Source organism: Amphiura filiformis, chromosome 19 (assembly GCF_039555335.1).
Source record: "Amphiura filiformis chromosome 19, Afil_fr2py, whole genome shotgun sequence".
In the NCBI taxonomy this organism is placed as follows: Eukaryota; Metazoa; Echinodermata; class Ophiuroidea; order Amphilepidida; family Amphiuridae; genus Amphiura; species Amphiura filiformis.
The window spans coordinates 50,552,082-50,578,994 of NC_092646.1; the positions used below are offsets into that span (position 1 = coordinate 50,552,082).

Sequence of the window (26,913 nt, forward strand, 5' to 3'; positions counted from 1 at the left end):
TTTGAGCAGACCGCCATTATTGTGAATTAGTAAAAGGATTAAAGAAAAAAGGGTGGAATCAATGATCAATATCATTATGCATGATTACAATGTTCAAACACCCCTTACTGTAAATAGATTATCCCATCAAAAGTTTTCAAGTCATTAGGAATATTCGGCTGGACCCAGATATCTTGCTGTAAATCGGTCAAAATTGAATAAAAGTAGACAAGGAAGAATATTTTTTCATCGCTTTACTAATACTCTCTGTTAGGTCTAACCGTGTTTAGCAACTTTTCTTTCATGACTTTTTGCCAAAGTGAAAACTTTTCGAAATATATCCTAAAAACCGGATGTCTAAGTTATTTGGACAGACAATAATGTTGTATGCACTACATAGGTCGCGGAGGTTTTAGGGACCGTTCACAAACACTTGTTATGGGGACCTGATGCAAAAACAATTCATCGCAAAAAAATTTCGGGCCCCCCTTTTCACACCTCAAAAATGTCAGGCCCCCCTTTTTGGGTCAACCCCATAGAAAAGCATATAAACTCAATTTTCCCAGGAAAATTTATGGTCATTTTTCAGCCCCCCCCCCTAGAAGGGTCAAAACTTTAAAGGGCCCCCTTTTTGCATCACGCCCCCTAACAAGTGTTTGTGAACGGTCCCTTACGCCGGTGTAAAATAGTGTACGTGTGCATTTTGGTCATGCATAGCGTATATAGCACCAAGTAGCACATTTTGTATGAAACTTAATCAGGATTTCGGTCGAAATTTAAGTGTTCAAAATGGCATTTAGTAGCTTAATTGATCGGTTGAATGTTAAGTCAATCATATTGCTTGTGTTGGTGATTCTTATGGTTGCGTGGTGGATGCAAAGATCACGCAATTTACCACCAGGACCATGGCGTTCCCCAATCGTGGGTTTCTTTCCTCAATTGATGTGGTATATGTACAAAGGTGAAGAATTGCATAAGATAGCGACACGACTTGGATTCAAATATGGAAAGATTTACAGCTTTGATTTATTCGGACTGGTTGTTGTGGTTATCAACGACTTCTCTATTATGCAAGAAGGCTTCAATGACCCTGCGCTGAACAACAAGGGATACAACAACGCCTTACAATCTGAACTTTTCGGTAGTTACTGTAAGTGCATAGCGCATGTTACTATTCGCCGTAACAAGATAAACTACCATAGCATTAGGTGAAAACAATTTTTGAATCGCCCTGCACAAGTACGAGTACATTCTCGCAATTATAAAACCATAGGTGTCAAGGAACAGGGATAAAGACCCGGATCGTAATATTCTATAGAATATCCATATCATGCTGATCACTCGCACCTGTAAGATAAGTATCACAGGCCATGAGTGCAACCTGCTTGTAGTGCAAGGCGATAAAAATTGTTTAGCCTATTGCTATGGTAGTTAATCCAAATACATCATCAGTTATTAGCACCATCCGGCATGAAATATGGGGGTGGGGGTTTGCACCTGGCCAAAATTGTTATATTGATATATACATGTAGTGGTCCTTAATCTACCTATTTTAAAATATCTGTTTTGGGGCAACTAAAATATTTGGGAGCACAAAAATACAATCAATTGTAAGCAGCATGTTAATCTTGGTTTCAGTCAAAATCAAAAGCATGCTTTATTGAATTAGGCAGAGACTCGGTGTAACCATTAAATCTTCGATCACATTGCCTTATATCGATGAGATCAGATAAGCTCTAGATATTAGTCTTTGTTCCAGCCGCTTCTTTCACCTTCGTGACGAATGAGCACAATCCAGTTTGGAACCGAGGCTAGCAATATTTAACACCGTTTTCAACGTTGTATTAACGCACTTGACCAACGTACGTGTCACGTGCGTGACATCGCAATCTTTCTATTATTCCCTTGGAGAGGATGATCACTTTCGTGTACTCGAAATCTCCTTCGATACGGAACAAGCCAAAAGATCGATGACGTCAGGGGCTATTTTAACGTGTCTCACTGTCACGTTCGTGCCGAGATAAAATATTCGTGCAGTGACAATTAACAATCCGTGTAGATATACTTTAATAGTAGACGATGGTAGAGCCTTTCTTACGGTCACATTCAGGTAAAAATGTCAATTTTTTTGATTTTTGAAACGCACTCTACTTCATCAACACTTTTATCTCATTGCACGAACGTGACAGTGAGGCACGTTAAAATAGCCCCTGGATGACGTCCTATAGACGAAACTAGTTTCGTTTTTTGGCCGACCCCTACCCTACCTGCCAGAAACGTAATCCTGAAATTTTGAAAATTTGCCGGGGTTCTTATATATTTTACAAAGAATTAAACTAGGCAATGGGCATAATAGGTTATCCCTATAATGTAGTAACGCTTAGGAGGGTAAATAAAGGTAGGTATAACTACTGTTTTGAAGGGGGTTATAAAACACAACATGTTATGATGTCATACGTACGAGTAGGCCTATATTTATAGGGGATGGCTGCTTTGAGATTCCCGTTTTAGGTATCCGCTTTTTAGATTTCCATGGGGCTAAAAAGCGGGGTCCCTAAACAACCTTACCTAGCATGCGCGTATATACGATTTGACGATTGGTTGTATGTCTTGTAATACTATCGTGCAAACCGTGCTGACAGGCTTGGGAATATTCTTTGACGGCATTTTTGTTTATTTTGGCCACAATCAAAAGCTATAAACTTCAGCCCGGAATATCAGACCCTTTTTAGGATTTTTTTAAAATTAATTTTTTAGTTTGATACTTGGTTTCAGAGGCGATATACGCCATACAACGTAGCCTACACTTCTATACATGTAGGGTTCAAAATTGAAATTTCTTATAAAATACAACCAGTCATTTGTACAAATTTGAATAGGTTAAGATCATATATGACCCGGCAGCACAAATGAGCCGTAAATTCCCTAAATTGTATTCTGAGTTACGGTGTAAAATGTGTACGAAGGTCATATTCATCGGTAACTTAAGCTGGCCCGACATCCGTCTCATTTCGATAGTCAAAAACTAATCAATAATCCTATTGTTGAAGTGGATAATAAGCTTCTACCTTAGATGGCTAGATAACTTTTAATAGCTCTGGTCTTTGTTTGCTTATATTGCTAAATCCTGTTCAAGTGGTGGGTTACCAGGCATTGTATTTTGTACAGGTATGCATAACCAACAATGAGAGAACTTTCTTAAACCTCGTTGACTTGGGGATGATTTGAAATGACCGCCAATTATGACTGTTTGATATTTATTGCCAACAATGTGGAAAAAGAGACACATGTAAAAACGTAAAAAGCTATAATTTTGTTGAAGGAGCAAAGTTTAACAAACCATAACCCCGCTTCTGGATATCGTTTGAAGTCAAATGATATACCATTTTAAGTGTATGATGTTTATTTTTAAACACGAAATAAAAAACAAAATTGACCGGGGGAGGAATTTACGGCTCATTCGCCGTGGACGGTCACATATATGTATAATGAACAGATCGCGTGATATATCTCACGTGATCTCAAGGGACTATTGAATCCCCAGATTGGATCATTATAACAATATAATGAACAGATTTCGTGTTACTGTTCCCGAAACCAATGACCGTGAAACTAGGATGAATGAACACGGACAAAAGTTTGCAGAATTTTGGAGGTCAATTTTTAAAACTTAATAAACAGGAAGTTGGAAAATTTCTGTTTTTCGTGAGTGGTACCCAGTGGCGCACAGAGCCCAGGAGCCAGAGATGCCAAATTTCCCAACTGTCCCACTGACACACTGGCTGCTAAAATGATTTTACCTGGAGAAAATGCGCTGAGAGTGCACAAGTTTGGCTATTTTAATGCTAAAATGGTGAGGACAATTATTGTGGCCTAAAACCGGGTCAAAGGAATTTGAACATTACAACATTTGGTCAATTTTATCCCGGTATTTCGAGCCAGTTGGACAATTTGATATCGAATATCAGCAAATTAATAGTTTGTTTTATAGATTTAAAATGTCATACCCTATGGTTCAGTGGTTCTTAAGATAGCTCTTAATATTTCGAGATGATCATATCTCAAAAATCACATTACACTACCTGAAAAAAAATTGATCAAAATATGAATTCCATCTTGAGGTTCATATCTGTCAATGAGTTGACCACATCACAAGGATGTCATTATAGCTAGAGGCAGTATATAACACAAATGGGTCAATGAGTTACATAAAAATGAACTTGTGTGGTATTCGGCTCCCAGGAAGTGAGTTTTGCCCGAGGCATGTTGAATGGTTGAATGTTGATCCCTCACTACAAGAGTTATTACCGTCGATTTGGCTAAAAGAGGAGGTGATACATGATCAAATAATTATCTCCAGGTAACAATGAGGGTTTTTTTTAATGTTGAAGCCTATAGCTAATTAACAGAATATTAAAAGGTATATGTATTGCAAAAACAAGTTTAACACTGTGACTGGCTGCACCAGTACTGTAGTTTTCACACATTGACCGTGTTACGAGTCGTACTTGACTCAAGGCCAAAATCACCTTTTACCCGAACTCACATGAATGCACAACACAAATACACTGTTTGATTAAGCTAACAAAATCTAAGTCTTTAATTGAAAGCACGTTATGATTGGTACAATATATGACAACAAATGCACATACACAATAATCAAATATAATCACTCTTTAACTATTTAGTACTTGCCAGCATTCTTCTTCTTGGTGATCATAAAGTTCTTGCAATGTTCTGGACGACTGATGTAATATATCCTTATTCACTTGTCCTGCGAAAATCAGCGAAGTCCAGTGTACACTTGAGTTTATAAATATCCTTGCGTATGAAATCATCACACAAAAATGGCGTTGCTTTCTCCAAACCGTTATCTTCTTGCGCTGCTTTCTCTAAACTTAACTCCTTTCGCTGCTTTCTCCAAACTTAACTCCTTGCGCTGCTATGGTGCTATTTCCACCTTTCACACTATATATTCAGGAAGCAGGACTGCGATGCAGTTGACAGTTGTGTTTTCCCTTTAACCAGACTTCAGCAAATCGGCAGAAGAATATATTTTCCTTTCTTGGAAGAAGTACGTTCTTTGACGTATTCTAGATCTTCTCCGACAACACTGGCAGGCAGTAGTGCATTGACTACGTAAAATATTTCTGGTTAGCAATTTCCTTTCTTTGAAGGAATTGGACTGTAAGCATATTAGCTAGCTAGCCCAGATCAACACTACAAACTGTGAATAATTGTGTTTACATTTTCTTATATATGGTCAATTCCAGCCAAAGCGGGCCAAAATTCTCTCTGGGGGCCATTTTGAAAATGTTTTCCTTTTCAATTCTAGACTTATCAAATGAGACGATCATGTCTAGTGAATCATCAGGTGGAAGTGCCATCGGATTGCAAAATAACTTTTCTTGCTAGACCAAATAAAGTGTTAAATGCGCATATGCATGTTACCCACGAATTCAAGCATTTTTCACCTGTTGTACGCCATAAAATTTCACTTTCTTTAATATCTTTCCATATTTTATGTGTGACTCATATACACTAGAAATCGGTGAAGACTTTGAACGTAAAATAGAATTTTATTACATATATGTGACCATCCATCTCAAACATCTCGTAAAGTCGGCAAATTTATTGTATTTCGAGTTACAGTCCAAAATGTGCATAAAGCTTGTATTCATAATGTACCTAATAAGTATCCTGCATGTTTCTCATTTTAGTCAAGTCAAACAACAATCTTTCATCCTATTGTTGAAGAGGATAATAAGCTTATACTTGTAGTAAATAGCTTTAGTCTTTGTTTGCTTTGGCTAAATCCTGTTCAAGTGGTGGGTTAACCAACAATTAACAATGAGAGGACATTCCTGAACCTCGAGGATGATGACCATTTGATATTTAATACCATCAATGTAGAAAAAGAGAAATATTGTAGCACCAAAATAATGTACTGAAGGAGCAAAGTTTAACCAGTCATAACTCCGCTTCTGGATATCGTTTGAAGTCAAATGATATATCATTGTAAAGCTTATGATATATATTTTCTAAACACGGAAGAAAACAAAATTGACCAGGGGCCGACTTTACGAGCGTTTCGACGTGGATTGTCACATATCTACAAAGAAAAATTTTGGTTATTACAAATTTTAAGAAAGAACCAGGTGTACAGTTAAGATTGTGTTAATTCTTCGAACTCTTTCCAAAGTGGCTGTCATTTAACATTACTGTATTATTTCGAAAGATTAGAATAAATGCTTCATATAAATATAAAGTTAGATTTTGTATCTCGTCGCAGGATGAGGATCTGGGATGGATTCGTGGGTAACAGCGTCTGGAAAATAGCAATTCCTATTAATTTTTTAAATAAAAATAAAAATACTTTTCCGTATGTCAATAATTCAGGCTGCAATGGCACTAAAATGAATTTTAATCAAAATACAGACTACATGGAATATTTAGAATGGATCATTATGGCATTTTGGGTATACAAATTTTGAGAATAATAAAGTTGCCAAATTCAAATAGACGGAGCAAACAGTTTTATATTATTATTTTAGTAAAATCATTCCATATTTTCATGCAGCAATATTCTATTAACTCGTGTTTGACAGTTCCTATGAACTAAAACACTATCAATACATTGTTAACTATAATTTAAGTAGGGATTCGTGGGTAACCAAAATGTTCGTGGGTAACACATATTTGAAGGTATGTATTGGTAAGCGGCAAAATAGAAAATATTACAGAAGGTTGGAAACCACCATGCGGTTATTCCTCCATTGTGTTTCAATGATTCCCGTTTCTCTAACCAATTGCATTTACCCCAAAAATGGTAATTTAGGATAATCAATCAAAACTTCATGATGCAGCTTCAGTATACCTTCAAGAGGACGCTATTAAACAGGACTGTTTTGGAACCTATTTCGCATGTTTTCAAAATGTTAAGATGCATAAGAAACATATAATTTACGAGTAAATCCTTGGATTCGTGGGTAACGCCGAATTCGTGGGTAAAGCTATAAGTACTATAGTACCGTTTGGGGTTTGCGTTTCTTAGGTGTATCAACTGTAAGTACTGTCAAAATTATAGCATACCCATGGCATGAATATGTGCTGATTTAAACTTAGAATAAACAATCTCCTTATTTTTCAAGGTTAGCATCTATTCGGGATTCGTGGGTAACAAAAGTTTAAACCGTCGTAGATTCTTTTTTAAAGCGGTGAACGTATTTTTACGATTTACAATTTTAAGTGCTTGTCAAACTAAATTCAGTGTCCAAAGTCATTAAATGTTAATTTAATAGTTATGGCAATTATATTTGCTGGACTCGTGGGTAACAGTTGATACGTGGGTAACGTCAAATTTGATTTTATGGAATTTTATGGGTAAAACGTATTTGCATAAAATAATCACTTGGACCTCAGAATTATAGAACGAAACTTCGTTTCATGATATAGTCATTTATGGCATATTCACTTAACATTTTTCAGAACGATCATTTTATTTTTGATACGCGGGTAACAAAATTATTAGCCAAATTGACTTAATGGCCTCTAGAGTCCACAAACTTTGGTGGAATTCAATTGTTTTACATATGATGAGAGATCATGCAAACGTCTTTCTAACGGTAATAATTTCATTTTGATTGAAGGACATTCAATGACATATATGGTGCTTTATCTTTGAATTCGTGGGTAACGCCAATTCATTTAAGCTATCATAACTTGTCCCCTGGTATGACTTGCTAGTAAAGGCCTATATGCACAAAGAGAGCACATTGGACGTGACATGATATGGTCCATCAATAACGTGATTTCCTTCATTAATGACATTTTAAAGTGGAAAGTTAACATAGAGAGAATTTTGTCCCGCTTTCGCTGGAATTGACCATATATATATCAAGCAGTGGGAAATCCCAAATATTAATAGCCAAATGTGATCTTGGAAATTCCCAAGCCTTAATTATAACATTAACCTTTCACATGGCATCATTTCCTGAGGGGAATCCCGTGATGTCATCTTCACTTTACAACCTCAGGGGGGTTTCCAAATATTCCAAATTAGATATGATTCAACTTGTTTTGCTCAATTCAAGAGGAGAATTCCCCAAAATGTCATCACTCATGTAATTTTGTAAACAAAGATAAATAATCAAATCAAATTTCTCAGAGCACATCACAACCGGCTGCACCGGTAATGTGATATCCGACTTACAAGTTTAACTCCATTTAAAGAGAATAATTATTACGTTACAAGTTGACACTGGTTGCAATTTTTATTTGTATTTCTCCTGATTGTGTTGGTAAAATGCTGGCTCGTACGGTCCTGTTCAGCGTTCGAAGCGAAATTGATTTTCAATGAAGCAGACCCTGATGTTCATTGATGTATAATTGTAATGCGCGACCTTGTATAAGAAAAATTGGGAAGCGACAACAAAAGGTTAGTTCCCGGGCTATAGATTAAATACAATATTGATATGTCATGCTTAAATTCTGCTCGTGTGGTGAATTTGATCTAATTTTTTCTTTTTTTCTTTTTTAGTCCAAATATGTCTCACCAAGTTGATATACATATGAATATATCACAACTACTAAATATATAATAAAGAAGCGGCCTGATTTCATCCATATGCATAAAAACTATTAAATGTGTAAAACTTGATTCAGAGTTTTTTCTGATAACAAAAACAGTATACATTTTGTACATTGAGACTGTTGGCAGTCCATTCTTTCAAAGCTGACCATGTTCATAATTTTAAGTCACTGTAGTTTATAGGTCAAAACTCACCGCTTACAGTTGGGTTTTGCGGAATATCAATTTTAAACGTCTTATTTTCTCCAAAAAAAAGTCATTTTCATTGTCCTCATAATAATTAGCTTGACAATGATATGATGTTGTCCGAGCAATATGTATGCCCTTTAAGCAAGGGGCTAGGCAATACTCGCGTACCAAAAGCCAATGTACATGTAGCTGAACTCCTGGACATAACTTCATAATTTAAAGACAAACAAACATAAAAACATAAAAACGTCAACAACAAAATTTTAATTTTATGTCAGTGAGCTTCAGTACCTGTTACCTTGTTATTGTCTTTTTAACAGTGCATTCTTACAAACACAACGCCGAACTCAGGAAATTTGTTCTCACCGCTTTTCGAGGTTTGGGTATCGGGAATCGTAGCTATGAAGCCGATATTGTGGAAGAATCTAAGGCTTTGGTGGATGAGTTAAACGCCAAAGAGGGAAAACCGTGTAATCCACATCATTATGTTATAAACACAGCTACCAATGTTCTCTTTAAGATCTTGTGTGGGAAGCGTCATGAGTACGACGATGATCAATTTCGCCATCTGCTCGATCTTAATCACAGATCTTTAGAACTTCTTGGAGTTGGAGGTTGGTCTCTTCTCCTTCCGTACTATTTTCCAAGCAAACACAGCAAGGAATTGTTAAAGCTTCAAAAAGATATACACGCCTTTCTCGACAAACTTCTGGATGAACACCGCAAACACTTCGATGCCGAAAACCCAGTTGATTTCATTGATCTATGTTTGAAGGAAATGGATGAAAAGCCAACACCACATGACCATTACTCGTACCTGCACAAACGCAATATCAAAGGTGTATTAAATCTCTTGTTTATGGCAGCAGGTGATCTGGTATCTACTGCTTTAGAATGGTGTTGCTTATACATGATGGCACATCCAGAAATCCAGCATAAAATTCATGAAGAACTAGATTCTGTTGTTGGCCGCAATCGGTTTCCGCTGCTTTCCGACCAAAACAACCTGCCATACACCAGAGCTACTTTGTGGGAGATTCAACGCCATGTAACAATGTTGCCTCTCAATGATTTCCATGCGGCTGGTAACGAGACATCGCTCTCTGGGTACCGTATTCCAAAAGGGGCCCTGATCATTGCAAACCTTTACGCCGTGATGAGAGACCCGATTGCGTTTCCAGAACCAGATCAGTTCAAACCTGAAAGGTTCATTGATGAAAATGGAGAGTATGTTGAAAAAAAGGAATTTATTCCTTTCGGAGTTGGTAAGTATTGTCGTATATAGTTCCTTTTGCAGTATTAATACGTATTGTCGAATATGATATATACAAGTAACTTGGACATTTTAGAGTGGCCACTTCAATAATTTCAGTGCACTCTTAATGAAATTGACAAAAAAAGATAAAAGATTTCGTTTTTGTGGTCGAGGCATCAAATTGGATGACCATCAGTTGACTCGGCTGATGCCCCATCATCGGAAGATACACCGTGTTAGCTTTATTAATATAACAATGCTGCTCAACTCCCCTATCATGCACTGGAGGACAGGGGAAAAATATCCATGTATTTGCTTTAAGGCGAGATGGAACGGTGCCTGTTGTGCTCAAATCTTGATAAAAATAGAAAAAATAAATAAACACGCACTCCCAGGGAAATGTATGGGTTCAATACGAATGATTCTAAGGCTCATTGTTATATTTTCCGCCATATGATTTCTCATAGGAGTGGGGAAATATCGAAAACTTTGGCCTAGACTAGTATTTATCATAACTCAGTAACCGCAATACATATTTAAATGAACTTGAATTTAATATGTGACCAATGGCTTCCTTGATGAATTTCCCAGATCATTAACCTGCAGAATCATATTACTAGATCATTAAGGGTAGACGAGGTATTGTTGGTCGAAGCAACCTAAAAATCGATTTTCATTATCTAGATCGATATATTATTGAAAATTAACACCTTGCTGTTTTGCAAAAGTTTATTCTACAAATCGTATACTCTGCAAACTTGCTTAATTTATTGTTGTTAATTAGTTATGTACGTTTTACAAAAGTGTTGTTGTTTCAGCCCGCTCGCTACACGCTCGCTATGAATTGAGCAATGCAGTTTTTGCCGAAGCTCACTACCATTCGTAAGATGCTGTGAACTACCAAATCACAACAGTTTGAAATAATTAATAACCTTAACATGCAGAATCTGTCATACAGGGTTCAAAAGAAATAACTCCCCCCTTAAAATTACAAAACATTTCTTTGCATAACTTGACATATATTTTGTTGATTTGAAAAATTCAAAAGCTGTGAATAGAGGAATCGTTTTTTCAATCCTCCCAAAGTTGTTTCATTTGCAAAAACAATATTTTTGGTCAAAAATAATCACATTTTCCAAAAATGATGCTTTCAGAAAAAGTTGCACTTTACCACATTATGTAGAAAATTTTCTCAATATTAATGTTAAGGTTGATTTAATTCTTGTTTTTTCCTTCACCTTTCTGTCTCTGATCCTTTAGGCACCCGTACAACCATCATTCAGTGCAAAACAAAGATTTGTTGGAGTTAATTTTGGCGTAAAATTTTCTTTGAAGTTTTTAATCGGCAGTTTCTTCAAAATGATAAAATCACTAGGAAGGAAAAATGAGCTCTCCACGCATAAATTTGACCAAAAGGGTGAACATTTACCTGTATTGGGTCAGCTGAAGCATCTTGATTTAAAATGATGGCTTTCTTGGATAGAGGTGTAACACTCATGATGTGGCCACAAGAGATTGGCTGCATGCAGTTAATTGGCTGGATGCTGACTTCCAATTTTGTTGGCCATTTCTTCTTTGTTATGTACGTCTTTATTCAGGAGAGGCGTTGCTATAGATCTTTTCTAGCCAACGAAAGAAATAAGCATAACACTACAAACCTTATTTCTACTCTATATAGTGATTTTACCATTTTTGAAACACCGACTGAAAACCCCATTCATGTCAAAATTCATGTCAATGAATCATTGTTTTATACTGAAAGATGATTGCATGGGTGACCGAGTAATCGGACACATAAAATTTAAGAAAATTAACTAACAATTAAATCAATCAAACCATTGATCACATTGATATCGAAAACGTTTTTGTACATTACATGTATTGGATGTTGAAAAGTGCAACTTTTTCTGAAAGCATAATTTTGGAAAATGTGATAATTTTGACTAACAAAAATGATTTTCAAAAAGAAGAAAATTGGGAGGGTAGCAAAAAGATTCCTCTATTCACAGGTTTTTAAAATTTTTCAAATCAACCTAATGTATGTCAAGTTATGCAAAGAAATGTTTAGTAATTTTAAGGGGGGAGTTATTTCTTTTGAACCCTGTATTACTCTGCAGAAACAAACTGTCAAGCAAAACTACCAACTCTTGCCAATTATGGCCTGAAGGCTCCGACTCACCTTAAAATGACACCTTGTTGTTTGATTATCACAAATATTAATGATTATGTTTACCTATCAACAGATTTAGCATGTTTAATTAATGGATGTTTTTTTTTCGTTTCTTTAAAAGGCCCCATGACAGGGTGTAATTCCCATTATTCCAGTAATTCCTAAATGTTCCCTGTAAGTCCATATTATTCCCAACTAATTCCAAATAAGTCCGGTAAGTCCCTATAAATCCATATTATTCCCGAATATTCCTGTAATTTCGAGTAACTCCAAATAAGTCCGGTAAGTCCCTATAAGTCCATATTATTCCCGAATATTCCTGTAATTCCGAGTAACTCCAAATAAGTCCGGTAAGTCCCTATAAGTCCATATTATTCCCGAATATTCCTGTAATTCCGAGTAACTCCAAATAAGTCCGGTAAGTCCTTATAAGTCCATATTAACTCCAAATAAGTCCGGTAAATCCCTGTAAGTCCGTATTATTCAAACTAATTCCAATTGAACTCCTAATATATCCCGTAGGTCCCTAAAAGTCCATGTTAATTCCCAAATATTCCAAATATGTCCATATAATTCAAAATTTTGAATCCCAATGAGTTTAGGAAATTTAAACAAACCATCACAGGGACATCATGCACCCCTAAACATACCCAGGGACATGGGCCCAAAACACTCACCTCCCCACTTGTCACCCCAACACCGGTCGCACCTCACCCCCCACATACATCCATCCCACCCGTCACCCCAACAGACAAGTTGACAACCCAACACCCACTCCACACACACAAACAACATTTAAAGTATCTTTTATTTCTGAAAAATGGCACACTTTTTGGGTGGGTGCGGCGTGCCGCACCCACCCTGTATTCTCTGACTATTGACCTACTTTTTCACATGCCGCAGTGTTGAGAAAATATTCGTGCCGGTTGTATCCCAAACACCCACAGAGGTGATAGTTTACGGCGAGTTTTGTAATTATTACTTGATTTTGATATGTAAGTAATACGATAAAGTCGTCATAGGCAGTAATGTGTTTGTATTAAAAGAAATAACAAAAATAATTATTTAACTAATAGAAATACTATTTGGAAATTGCAGCAAGATTTGCAAATGTTTTTATTTGAACAGTACCAGTTCACCAGTTTTGCTAGTTTTCCTAATCTTTGGGCTAAATTAATAGCATCGTGAAAACCAAACAGTCAATTAATTTATGTCAACATTTCCTTGTTTGACATCGCATGCAAACATTATCTTATTTACATAATGGTTTTGACCTCGAGTCATGAGTGGTGATTCATTGTTTAGGCCAAGTAAAATAAATAACGTGTATATCGTCCCCGCCCTCTCCGATTTTTGGAGATTTTCAAATATTTTAGTTATTTTTCCTATTTGCTTCCTTACTTTGTTTATAAAATTGTTGTGATGAAATGACATGTTTAGAAGTTCTTGGTTATCATTTATAAACACATTGCAAACACTTTCTTCAAGCTAGGGGTAGGGCTTTGGGGGAAATAACAAAAATATTAGGGGCCTCCCTGATTTTATGATGTGTTGACAAACATTTGCCATTGCAATTTTACACAGAAATGAATGGTAAAACAATAACACGATAACAAATAATAAGGACCTCCCTCACCAATTTTTGAAAAAGTCCGGACATATACATTTTTTTTACTTGGCCTTAATTGGCATACTCCTCTAAATATTTTACCGCAAAGTCCTATGGTGGAGGGCTATTTTGTTGTGTAGTCCTACAAAGGTGGGTGACTAAAAAGTAGCCTGTTGGTACATGTTTTACCGTACAGTCCTATGGTGTGGGTTTTATTTTTTATTTTGTTGTCCTAATTCGATTGCTCTTAGTTCGTTATTTATATAACTTCAAACACAAACCTTCTTAGGGATGCACCATTAGATTCTCAGGGTGGGGTAGGAAGTTTTCAAACAAAAAAAACTTCACCCACTTCATGAGCAAAAAAACTTTCCCCACCAACTATAAAAAATAAAAAAACTTTCCCCGACCCCAACTTCCTACCCCCCTCTCAGTATCAAATGGTGCGTCCCTTAGTTTAATTCTTTCAATCAAAATTTCACTCCTCTGCTAATGATGACAAGTGATAATCGAAGTAATACTGCATTAGGCCAAATACAAAAATAAACACGTTTCACGTCCCCTACCTCCTTTTTGGAGGTTTCTTCAATTATATTTTTATATTTTGCAATTCAGTTATAACTTTTTAAAAATTATGTCTAGGGAGTTGAGATGCTTTCTATAGCCTTCTCAATATACAAGAAACAATTTGGAAGGTTTCGAGATCATTAGAGGGGGCCTACCCCTCAGAACAACAAATAAAAGAGGCCTCCTCCTTTTTGCAGGCATTATTGTGCACGCTAAAATAGCTCTAAATATGGGTATTTACATCGATTCTGCGATACAAAATAAAAAGGCCCCTCCTACTACTTTTTTACAAAAACCTGGACGTGAAACATGTTTTTTATTTTACTTGGACTTTATATGGAACTACACCTTTATCTTGACAATTCATTTGCTCGCCCTATTCCTTTTAAAGGAATTTTTATTTATTGTGAACTTGACTTACTCATTCTTTCATTTCTCTTGACAATTTTTCATTTGCCCACCCTATTCCTTTTAAAGGAATTTTTTATTTATCAATTATCTCTGTATGTTTATTGTGATTAAAAATTCAAGCTGACATGTCATATAGGGGTGCACGCGCACAACCCTGTACACAAAACATCCGGGCACCCAAAATGACACGCCCAGCCATGCATAAAGCATTTCATGTTCTGTATTATTCCCCCAAGGAGGTTACGGTTACACTGAAATAATGCATTGATAGGTCTAATTCAATGGGATATCGTACCCCTACCCTGCACAACCCATCAACAAACTCACATACCGACATCGCCTGGCTAATAATTATTTGGTGCAGCAGTGACATTAAAATGAATACACGGGATCGATACACGTGAATTGCTATGCACGATTTTGATATCAGACGAAAATCTTCGGATACTGAGTTAGAAAATGATGAATATCTCCCGTAAATGAATTTTTCTCAAGAAACCAGATGTGGTCTCATACACTTGAAAATACGTGTTGAATAGATATTATAGTCGTTAGCGTGCGCTTTGAAAATTGGCCGTGCGCTTTGAACTCAAAATTTGACCAAGACTCTCAATCCCGCTCTCAATTTTATATTGCGTTGGTCTTGTATGGACTACAGCAGGCTATAGCGGCACTCACTCAAGTGGAGAGAGTATAACCATTGACCGCAATGTCGTATACAAGCTTGCTCACAGAGCGAGAAATCAATTACCCCGTCTATGTCAGTAGCCTTAGTCAGGTCACTTCGCTAATAATATGCATCTCATAAGGTCCGAATAAAATGGTCATGGGTGGCTGTGGATTCAACCTACCATGGCGATTTCTACTATGAAGATATCGGGGCGATGTCACTGTGCCTCACACACCACAAAATATACAAACAGTACACATGTGCGCTACACCCGCCCGCCCCCTCACACCCAACATTAACATACGCACACATTCATTGCACACATACGGGGACACCAACAAAAATTAAGGTACACCCAACCACTCAAACATAAAAAACACTTTTGAGTGTTTTGTCCGATATTGATATTTTCCAAAAACCTGTCATGATTAATGCATTTATAATACCCATGAGCACGGACATTTTCAAAATTGATAGAAAAGCAGCCTGGTAAAAACAACTGCTGACATTTAATACTTCATTGTTTTATGTTTTATGATGAAGAGTATCATTAGCCCTATTGAAAATTTAAAAAATGATTTGTTACCATGGTTACTAAAAATAGAACGAAAGAAATGTTTGCGTCACGGACGGACGAGATAGAAATAGGTTCCCCTACTTTTCAGTACTCTTTTGTCATTTCTATCTAAACTATCAATACTTACCAATACTTTCCAGGACAAATAATAGCCAAGATCCATGGTTTGATTACCTGATACACAGATATTGGAAACACGCTTCATCTTTTGCAGGAGAATGTGACAAATTTTGTCACGGACGGACACTTGTGGGTGTCACGGACGGACACAAATGCTAACCAGAGTAGCAACTTTTAAAATTGTTATTTTTTTACCCCTTAGTTGAAGCAGCTCCAGTAACTGCACATTGCCATAGAAAAATTATCTTGCAACTCCAAACTTTTTCTTAGTTATGACAACAAATGTCCATTTTTGTCACGGACGGACAGAATTTTTGTCACGGACGGACATTTCATCACAAATTTGAGTACAATGGCCTATATTTCGACAGCTTACAAATAAAACATCAAAAGAACTCTAACTTGGTTTTACTATATTTGTGTTAACCATGTGTGTTTAAATTTGAGCATCAAATGATTGTTCATCTTTAAAATAGACCCCCTAAAATTGCCCCAAAATGACTGTGTACCAATATTGAAGGTAATTCACAGTCCTCAATAGAGTAACGTATCATTTTCAGTAGTGAATCAAGCAACAATGAAAGTGAACGAAATGCATATGTTGCTTTATATATATGTTTAACTATAGTTAGTGTTAGTAGCTTTGCAAAGATTGAGCATCAAGAGATTGTACATCTTTAAAATAGACCCCCCTGAAAGTGTCTCAAAATGGCTGGGGACCAATATTCCTGACACCAAGCACCATTTTCAGTAGTGAATAAAGTATCAATGAAAGTGAACTGAATGCATCTTTTGCTTTATATATGGTCGTGTGTCTTGAGAAAAAAAAAAAAAAAAGGTGGCGACGTTACATTTTGCCAAAGTCGACTCAAAACAAATGATGATATCTCTGTCAAGCAAAAAGTTATTGTCATGCTTGTGGTCTCATTTGATTACTAAATAAAATGCAGTTTCTAACCCTGTAAAAAGAAATACTTGAACTTTTTTTAATACTGACACTGTGCTTCATAGAATTCAGAATGGACAGGGTGGCGGTGGTGGGGATGTGGTGGTGGGGATGTGGTACACACAAACTCTATGGGATTGGTATTTTTAGTGCGTAATCTGCTTCTGTAAAGGCTGTAAATTGGATTTGGACTCTATTTAGCATCTAAAAGACTAATGGCCTTACAGCTAAACAATTCTACTAATTGTTTTAAATCATTTATGATTGGTTTAGTCTAGAAAATACAAACTTTTCCATACAAAACTACCCGTTGTCATATTAAACACTGTAGTAAGTAATGCAGATGTCTTCAAAATCTAAAAGTTACTGTAAAATTTTATTTACTTATCATATCATAGTCAAAGTATAGCCGGATTTTCTGAAGGGAAATTTGACGAGGAATCTAAATATGGACATATGTTTTCTGTATGGGTTAGGGGGAAATGTTTAGGTTCAAAATATGTTGAATTGTAAAAAAATCTAACATACTTTGGGACACCCTATATTCCGAGATTACCAAACAGCTGTGATTTTGGTTTCTTCCAAAGTCAGTTGTCTCTCCATATCCTCTAACCAAATGAATGTTGTTTAGTTCCAGTTTATTACTGTATAAAGTTGGTAATAAGCAATGCATTGAGTGGCCCATTTTTGTATCAAAATCTTTTTTATTCCACCCTGTATAAATTGCAGGTCACCCTGTATAATGAGTTGAAATGTATATATTTGAATTGCTAATGCCTTCAGCTTTCCAAAAATGTATACTTTTGCTAGTTTAGGGTTGATGATTGTGGCGATAATCTAATTAGAATCCCGGTTGGTGTAAAAATTCATAATATTTGTCATGTAACGCTAAGGGTGGCGAGTTCAGGACACACGGCCATATGTTCAACCACTTAATGTTTGTTTCTTTGCAACGATTGAGCATCAAGAGATTAGTCATCTTTAAAATAGACCCCCTGAAATTAAAATGTCCGTCTGTGACACTTATTTTGTCCGTCCGTGACCAATTTTAAATTGAAGATTTATCTTAATTAATGGTGCCTTTGTTAAATATCATTCCTGCATGGGAAAGGGCATGAATGAGATTGATACTTCAGCATGTTTTTATTTTTCTACCCTGTGTTAGCAAATAGTTAGACATGCAGTCTTAGTGAACTGAAGCTGTAAGCCATTGTCTGACATTCTGAAGGGGATTGGAGTTGGCCATGTTTGACTGAAGTGGCTGAATATTTTAAATAACCTAACAATACATGGGACAAGTGGCAGAGGAGTTTCAAACCCAAGTAGATGGGAGAGGAGTGTGTCAAGGGTGTCTACTATAACCCAGGACTGTACCTGATCTATTCTGCATTATATTATTAATTGATGATAGATGATAATGTAGAGTAAATAGGATGGGGAGAACACAAGAGTGTGTAGTTTTGGAGGAGAGTTATTGGATGATGAGCGATTTGTAGATGGCCAAGCAAGTATGGTACAGGTCTACAAAGATTGATGGAAGGCTTGAATGGAAGATTGAAAGAATATGACATGAAAATTCATGTAAAGAAGTTCAAAGTAGTGGGCTATTCCCACTTGGTCCAATCCCATTTGGTCCAATCCCACTTAGTCCAATCCCATTTGGTCCAAATCCCACTTTGTCCAGACCCAGTTAGTCCAATCTCACTTAGTCCATGTCCCACTTGGGCCATGTCCCACTTAGTCCATGTCCCACTTAGCCATGTCCCACTTAGGTCATTCCCACTAGGGCCATGTCCCACTTAGGCCATGTCCCACTAGGTCCATGTCCCACTAGGGCCATGTCCCACTTAGGCCATGTCCCACTAGGTCCATGTCCCACTAGGTCCATGTCCCACTAGGTCCATGTCCCACTAGGTCCATGTCCCACTAGGTCCATGTCCCACTAGGGCCATGTCCCACTTGGGCCATGTCCCACTAGGGCCATGTCCCACTAAGTCCATGTCCCACTTGGGCCATGTCCCACTAGGGCCATGCATGTCCCACTTGATGCATATCCCACTAGGGCCATGTCCCACTATGGTTATAATATTTGTTTTTGGTCATTTTCAGTACCGGTACTTGTTTTAGTTTTCATAGTAGGGCCTATAGTTGTAAGGGGGTGGGAGCTGATGCAAAAAGTGGGTCCTAAATATTTTAATCCGTCTGTAGAGGCTCATTAAAAAATCACCAAAATATTTTCTCGCAGAACATGAGTTTACACTATATTTTCAATGGGGTTGACATACATTTTTCATGGCCAAAAGGGGGCCCTGAAAATAATTTTAGGTCCCCCTAACAAGTGTTTGTGAACGGAAAGATAGTCAATGTTTGTCTAAGTTCTTCTGTTCTTTGGTATAGGATCACATTCGTCTAAGTATATCCAGTAATTGAGAATATAATGTAAGATTGGATACAGTTGCACTGAGAGTGGGTCCCATGCATGACCATGCCATTTTTCTTTAAAAAAAAGGTGTTGTATTCAAGAACGAGACTTAAAAGATTTCTAAATTGTTCAGTTGGTGGTTTGTTAAAACATGTTATTAACCTGGAGTTTTCAAAGGCTTTGCATGCTATACCTATTGCTTCAGATTAATAATGTTTCAGTATAGGTATATAGCTGTGCCAACTATTATTTCTAGTGAGATATTAGAGTGGGACTGGTTTGTTAGCCTCTAGTTTGTTTATGATGTCAGAAGCATCGTTCACATAATTATATAGATTGTTTTGAGGTTATAAGTTTTAAGAAATAGTCATAACATGTGGATATTTTGGATGTAGGTCCATTATGACTAATAATTAGTAGGCTTATATAATAGGATGTGCATGGAAGAGTAAGTTATCTGGAGGTGGTTTATGGACTTCTGGTAAAAGGCATGTGTAGTTTGTTATATATGGGTCAAGAAAGGCCCATCTTCCTTGATATATTTGGAGTTGTACATATCTACGAGTATGCTATATACATGTTGAGCTTTATCATGCATTTTTGGGGGTTTTGATGACTATATCGTGGATGTTATAGAGTTTATTGTAATAGAGCAGTTCTTTCTTTTGTTGCAAGATTTGGTTGTGGTCATGTGAATCTTAGATGACAAATTTCATTTATGGTTTTCAGAGTCTAATGGTATATACCCATTTTGATTTGAGTCTGAAAGGAGCAATTTCGTTTTTGTTTTTAGGCAACGAAAAAAGAAAACCCCGTTCTACGGGCCCGACCGACCCAGAGTTTGAACAAATTTGGGAAAAAAATTTGTATTTGTATTTTCTCAAATTGCAAATTATTTACAAATTTTGGTGATTTTTTGGGTCATTAAAAAAAGAAAAGAAAAAAAAAGGCCGACCGACGTAGAATCTTTTTTTCGTCAACTTATCGTGCATGATAGAAGATACTCTCATTTTTCTTGCAAAATTGGTGTGTGACGATGTGCGTTCACACAATTTACAAACCTTAAATGGTCTATATAATATAATGCGAACTATGCAAATTACATAGGCCTATGATAAAATGCCACTTTCGTATGATTATGCACATAATTATTATACAAGCCAAAGATCATAATTTATGGGTCATTTCTGTTCATAGTCTCCGGTATTATGTTGGCAAACAATCCCTTCTTCTCCTTCAGTCTCCATCTCCTTCCTTTGTCCTACTGATTCCTTCTCTTTTCCTTCATGTCTATTCGTCACCCTTTTCATCCACCTTATTCTGCTCCTTCTACATCATCTCATTTTTTTCCTTTCTGTTCTTCTAAACCTTTTCATCTTTTTATGTACATCTAGGCCTATGTACGGGTCCAAATGGGATATGGCCTAAGTGGGACATGGCCTAAGTGGGACATGGCCCTAGTGGGACATGGCCTAAGTGGGACATGGACCTTGTGGGACATGGCCCTAGTGGGACATGGACCTAGTGGGACATGGCCCTAGTGGGACATGGACCTAGTGGGACATTGGACCAAATGGGATTGGACGAAGTGGGATTGGACCAAATGGGATTGGACCAAGTGGGAATAATCCAAAGTAGTGGAGACATGATGTGGGCCAAATTTTAAGCATCACCATAAATGGACAGCAGAAAAAGCAATTAACTCAGCATGGGAAGAGTCGTACTAGAGCTCGAAGACTAGAGCAAAGACTGGCATGACAAACAAAAGAAAACTCTGCTTTCCAAAGCTTACAAGAAGGACATAAACAGATACGAGTTGTAGCAGTAGTTTGGAGTGTGGCCTGACATGGAGCTGAGACATGGACACTGCAGAAAGAGGATATGTGATGAAACTGGAAGCTTGCGAAATATGGGTGTGGAGAAAACAGTACTTTGGAAAGACAGAAGACATATAAGATTTATATACAATCAGAAAGAAGAATTGGACTGGAATAGATGGAATAGCGGAAGGAGGGAAGGAATTAAGAAACAAAGAACACGCAAAAATGGAAATGCCTGATGAAGGACAGACAGTCGCTTGTGGAGTTAAAGCAGGGTCTATGACCAGCTGAAGACAGAGGAGAATGGATTACATTGTTGATGGGAACAGCGAATTAACCTGCCAAATAAGACATAACATTACGCAAGCAAGCTGGGCTACATGGGCATGGTCATGATTCTATATATTCGCAATGTGCACTGCTTTGCCCGTTTCACAAACATTTCAATGGGATTTTTACTTGATCAATTTAGGAGGAATGATGAATAATCTCTTCAGTTTCAATATCATAGAGTACAAATAAGAAGTGATGAAAACATGATTGTGTTGTTGAGAAAGGAATGAGGAAACATATAAACTCGTTTTGTTTCAACATCAGATTTTCTTTACAAAGATTAAATTGCAGCATTATAATAGACATGCATACTTCAAGTGGATAGTGTTTACTTAGAATAAAAATAAGACCAATATAAAAAAACTAAAAAAACAGTTTTTGGAATACTGTGCCCCAAGATTAAGAAAAAACAAAAACAAACATGTTTGGGAAGAGTGTTTTTTGTTATGATGTACCTTTTTTACACCAAATCTGTATTTATTTTGAGATTCATTGATGTCCTGCCTTTATAAAAAAAAATGTAGACTTTTATATGTCTTGCGTGAATAATTACAAAGTTATAGCACTTTTACTCCATGCATGTCTGAGAGTACACAGCCACCTTAATACAGAAGCTCAATGCTTTAAATAAATTTTCAGAAGCTATCCACATGCCCCAATATCTGAGTGCTCTTATTAGTTATTTTCAGTTTTTAGATCCACTGCAATGCATGAAGGGATAGCACTTATTACTGAGAGGATCAGCTAGGATCCTTGTGCCCATCTGATCACATTATATCCTACCTATCTCAATATGCAAGAGGTGTCAGGCTAATATAAAATTACTATAGCAAATAGATCTTTTCTGCCCCATAAAACTTCTTATCTATATAGGTTGTGCACGCACAAACAGAACAGTGGAATCCATGGGGCCAGCAGACGCATTATTTGTCATAATCTGACACGAGCAAGGGGAATGATTCACTTGTATATGTATTGAATATAGAATTAATTTGTTGTCCTGATTGAGCACCATTGTCTCATGTTAAGTTATGGTTATTGAATATAAAACTCAGTTAATTTGTCCTCATTGAGCATCATCATTGTCTCAAATTGGTTGTTGTCTTGCATTTTTATTTAGGTTTCAAATTTCATTGTTTGGTAACTTATAATATCAACGGAAGAGCTGCCATACACCTTCCAGCATTTTCCTCCATAATGTGTCTGTTTATTGAATTGTGTTCAATATTGTTTTTAATGTATTGTAATGTGAAATTTTAGTATATTGCTACACAGCTACATCTCCATTACCACTATGCCTACATACACAGTATAGACTACTCTAAGGTCAAGTGGTTGTAATGATTTTAAAGGAAGGTCTAGTGAACTGCAAGTTTTGGTAGCAAAAATCCATTAATTTTTTGATGCCCTCACAATTCTTAGGGTTGGGGTAGCATACTGCAAGTTATTTTCTTTTCTGTAAATCTAGCTTACTTAAATGTTATATCACCATTTAGCTATTGAAAACTATACTGAGCAAAATGACACTTAAAACATCCCTATAGCTCGTACCATTGTGGAGATATGGCCTTTTCAAATAGAAAATGAGGCGAATATCATACTTTTTTCCAAATCAATTGTCACCCGAACCTTTGAGTTTCTACTCCTGCTACGAAAATATAGAAATATATGGATCCCATTCAATGCTTTTAAAATAATATTGTACCGTTGTTACCCAATTAGCATAAAAAATTAGGCACTATTTGATAGTGTTCATGTTCATACACTCACAAATTAGCAAGTCAAAATTTTTGTCAACCCAAAACGGCAATTTTCGGCCAAAATCGGACAAAAATTGATTTTTTTTTCCTCAAAAATATTTACAAAAATAGGGAGGTTTAAGTGCCAAAATCTGAAACTAGATGCTATTTTATCTTTGGAAACATACAAACAATCAAGAATTATTGTTTTCACCCCATTTTTTTCACACATTTGTCCGCCAAATGTAAGTCAAAGTTTGAACGCTGTCTTATTGGTATTTCCTTGGTGTCAAATATAGCTGTAGTGAATCCAAAATTGCATCAATTTTAATTGAAATGTCCTTTTAAATTTCAGCTCGGTGTTTAGTATTTTTGTAATATAGCTTTTGTAAATATCATATTTATCAATTTGAAAAGTAGGAGCATGTTGTCTATATAGTCAATGTTTACAGTGATTTACATTTCTTAACTTCATAGCTATTTTCAAATCTACAATTACTTTCCAGTCAATGAGTCAGTCAATGAGTTCAGTTTAGTCAGCTGTTGTGGAATATAAAAATCAAGCCAGTGTCTTGACCTAGAGTAAATGTCCCATTGGGAAATATTGATAGTATTTATATAGCCCAGTCGTGTGCTGGTCGTGTGTCACATTCACTGCCCTCAAATACCATACAGGTTTTTATGCACTCATCAAATGTTCACAGATGAATTGGCGAGGAAAATTGGGGGGGTGTTATTCAAACGTGTCATTTTGATGGAAATATTTAGGTCTTCCACAATAAAGTTTAGGGCTATTTTTGTTATGTTTGCTATGATGTGTTTACATCAAAGTATTGATTTGACCAATATCTCCTGATTGACCTGACAATTAAAGGAAGGTGACCTGATATATTTAAATATATAAAAAATTTCTAATCAAAAACTTATGTATAACATAAAATGTCATCCCTTCCAAGCACTCATGCAAAAGGAACATGTAAATGTTTTTTGTAAATGTGACTAATTCCTAATGGAATTACTCAGTGACATTTATACAGCGTGATATTGGTAGTCTACAGTGTTTTTATTTTAAATGATAATCATCATGATCATGTAATATATTGATTTCAAGTGAAAGGCCCTATTTTCCACATAAACATATTAAAGTTAGAAGTTCCAACTCAGTGTATTTCCGAAGATATCATCAAAAACTGTTTAATTAGTCTCAAATGTGGTATACCATATTTGAGACTAATTCTGCAGTTTTTTGACGATTTCTTCGGAAATACACCAATTTGGAACGCCAAATTCCAATAAGTTTATGAGAAAATATGAGCTTTCATCTAGATCTGATACCAAAATCAGCATTTTGATGAGGTAAAGTGGGGGATGAGATTGTCAATCAGGTTACCCACCTTTAATTTACAGGATGGTACGATTTCTTCACAGACGTGCGGTTTTCACCTTTTATGCCCAAAATAATGTGCACAGTGCACCATAAACTGTAAGGGGTGGTTCAGTAATTATGTATACCCATGGAATGGTGAAAAGTGGCAGGCTAAAAGGGGAGTCGAGCGATTTTTGGCACAGATATTTGGCACCATTTCGATATTAAACCCTAAAAAGCCGTGTAAAACATATCATGAAATGCTCAAATATGCAAAATGTTCTTTTTATGCACTCACATCACATGATAATTTCAGGTTTTAAATTGGGGTTCCCCAAAATCTAACATGTGTAAACAAAGGGCAACGATTTTTAGGCAGGGGCGTGGCAAAGATTTTTCAGCATGTTAAAAGGGCAGTAAGGCTTTTTTGGCATAATGAAAGGGAGGAGCAAGCAATTTTTAATAGAACATTAAGAATCACTCATCATGCACAGTCCCTAAAATAACTTGCAGAGGATTGGCTTGAAAATTCAAACAACACATCTTTAATTCATGTCTACACTTGAAGACCTGAGCGTCCATATTGGCATCTTGAGATATTGGGGCTGAAGACGTCCAAGAGAATACTGGAAGAAAGCTTCCTCTCGGTAAGCAATTTCAAGTTTGTTAGAAATAAGAAAAGTTAAACTTGAGATATGATCGTTTAAACTGTTTTAAATAAGCTAATTTGGAAACCGCAAAAAAGCCATAACATTGATACTTCTCAGGTACATGGGTATAGGCAAGAAGAATCATTTTGTATATCAACCAAGTAAATGTCTATAATATTGATCGATATATCATTGTTGTACTTACAGTCTACTTGCGCTCAGGTCTTCACTTTCACATAGCATTCATAGGGTCAATGATAATAATTTTTCTACTGATGCAAACAAAAATCTACATTTTGATTTAAAAAATCTACATTTTGATGTGGGGAATAGGCTGTGGATTTGATCATCCTCACCAATATACATGTATGAACAGGCACTTGCACAGACATACAAACATAAATCACCCCAGTACCCCACTACAGTAAAAATGATAATGTGCCCATGCTGTGGAAGATGACTCGCCCAAGAATACTTTGGGGATAAGCCCATACATATGCATTGACATGGGTGCATAGGGTGGTGGTTGGAGGGCTGTATGAGGGGTAGGAGGAGAAGTTTAACAAGAATGTAATCATAGAGCTAGAAATAAGCCTTTTAAAATAACACATTAGGATACATGGTGAACAAATGGAAGGATTTGACAGGTTTAGGAGGGGGTGTGAGAGTCACGGGAAACATTTTATCAAAATGAGCTAGGCCTTTCCGTCGGAGTGGGGACAATGAGGTCAAAATATAAAAGTTGACGAAATTTGGATTTTTTTTTTCAAAAAGCCATGGAAAGTTTTAGGAGGAAATAATATATTATTTTGAAGAAAAATACTTTTTTGTATTATCAGAAATTGGGGGGGGGCTGTGTTTGGTTGAGGCCACATAATTTGACAATTTGTTTCATGTCCCAACATTTATTTATTTTTTTGCTAAATGAAAAAAAATACTGCAGTTTCCATGTGATATTGACAGTGCTAGCAGTTTTCAGTATCTAACAGGAAAATGATGAGGCCCTTATTTTTATATTTAAGATTATGAAGGCCAAGGGTTAGACTCTTTTAAAGTTCTACAAAAATACTTGCAAGTGATTCATGGTGAAAATTTAACTTGTTTAGCAACATTAGGCCTAACCTTAAAATTAAATATGATAATAGAGGGAAAAAATATGGACTGATCCCAGAAATTGAGGAGTGGACGCGAAATTAATTGATTGAAGGGATCAATTCCCGGGGATCATTTGATGAGAGGCAGTTGAAAAATGGTGGTCAACAACAAGTTGAAAACTTGGCCCAGAAGAGCAAGGGTTTGGATAATGTGCGAGTTGCGAGTTGCGAGTGCGAGTTGCGAGTTGTGAGTTGCGAGTGCGAGTTGCGAGATGCAAGTTGAAATTTGTGAGTTGCGAGTTGAAATTTGCGAGTTGTCAAAGGAAGTTGCGAGTTGGTTTGCGAGTTGCGAGTTGACATTTGCGAGTTGAAATTTGCGAGTTGCGAGTAGAAATTTGCGAGTTGC

General features: G+C 36.5%; 1 protein-coding gene across 1 annotated transcript in view; it reads left to right on the top strand.

Moving 5' to 3' along the window:
* The first annotated feature begins 499 nt into the window (after positions 1–499).
* Positions 500–26,913, top strand: part of LOC140140748 (cytochrome P450 2U1-like) — a 37,803-nt gene continuing 11,389 nt past the window's right edge. The window contains exons 1-2 of the mRNA XM_072162490.1: positions 500–1,129; positions 9,079–10,023. Of these exons, the coding sequence (XP_072018591.1) occupies positions 769–1,129; positions 9,079–10,023 (1,306 nt within the window). The 5' untranslated portion in view covers positions 500–768. The remainder of the gene's footprint in view (positions 1,130–9,078; positions 10,024–26,913) is intronic.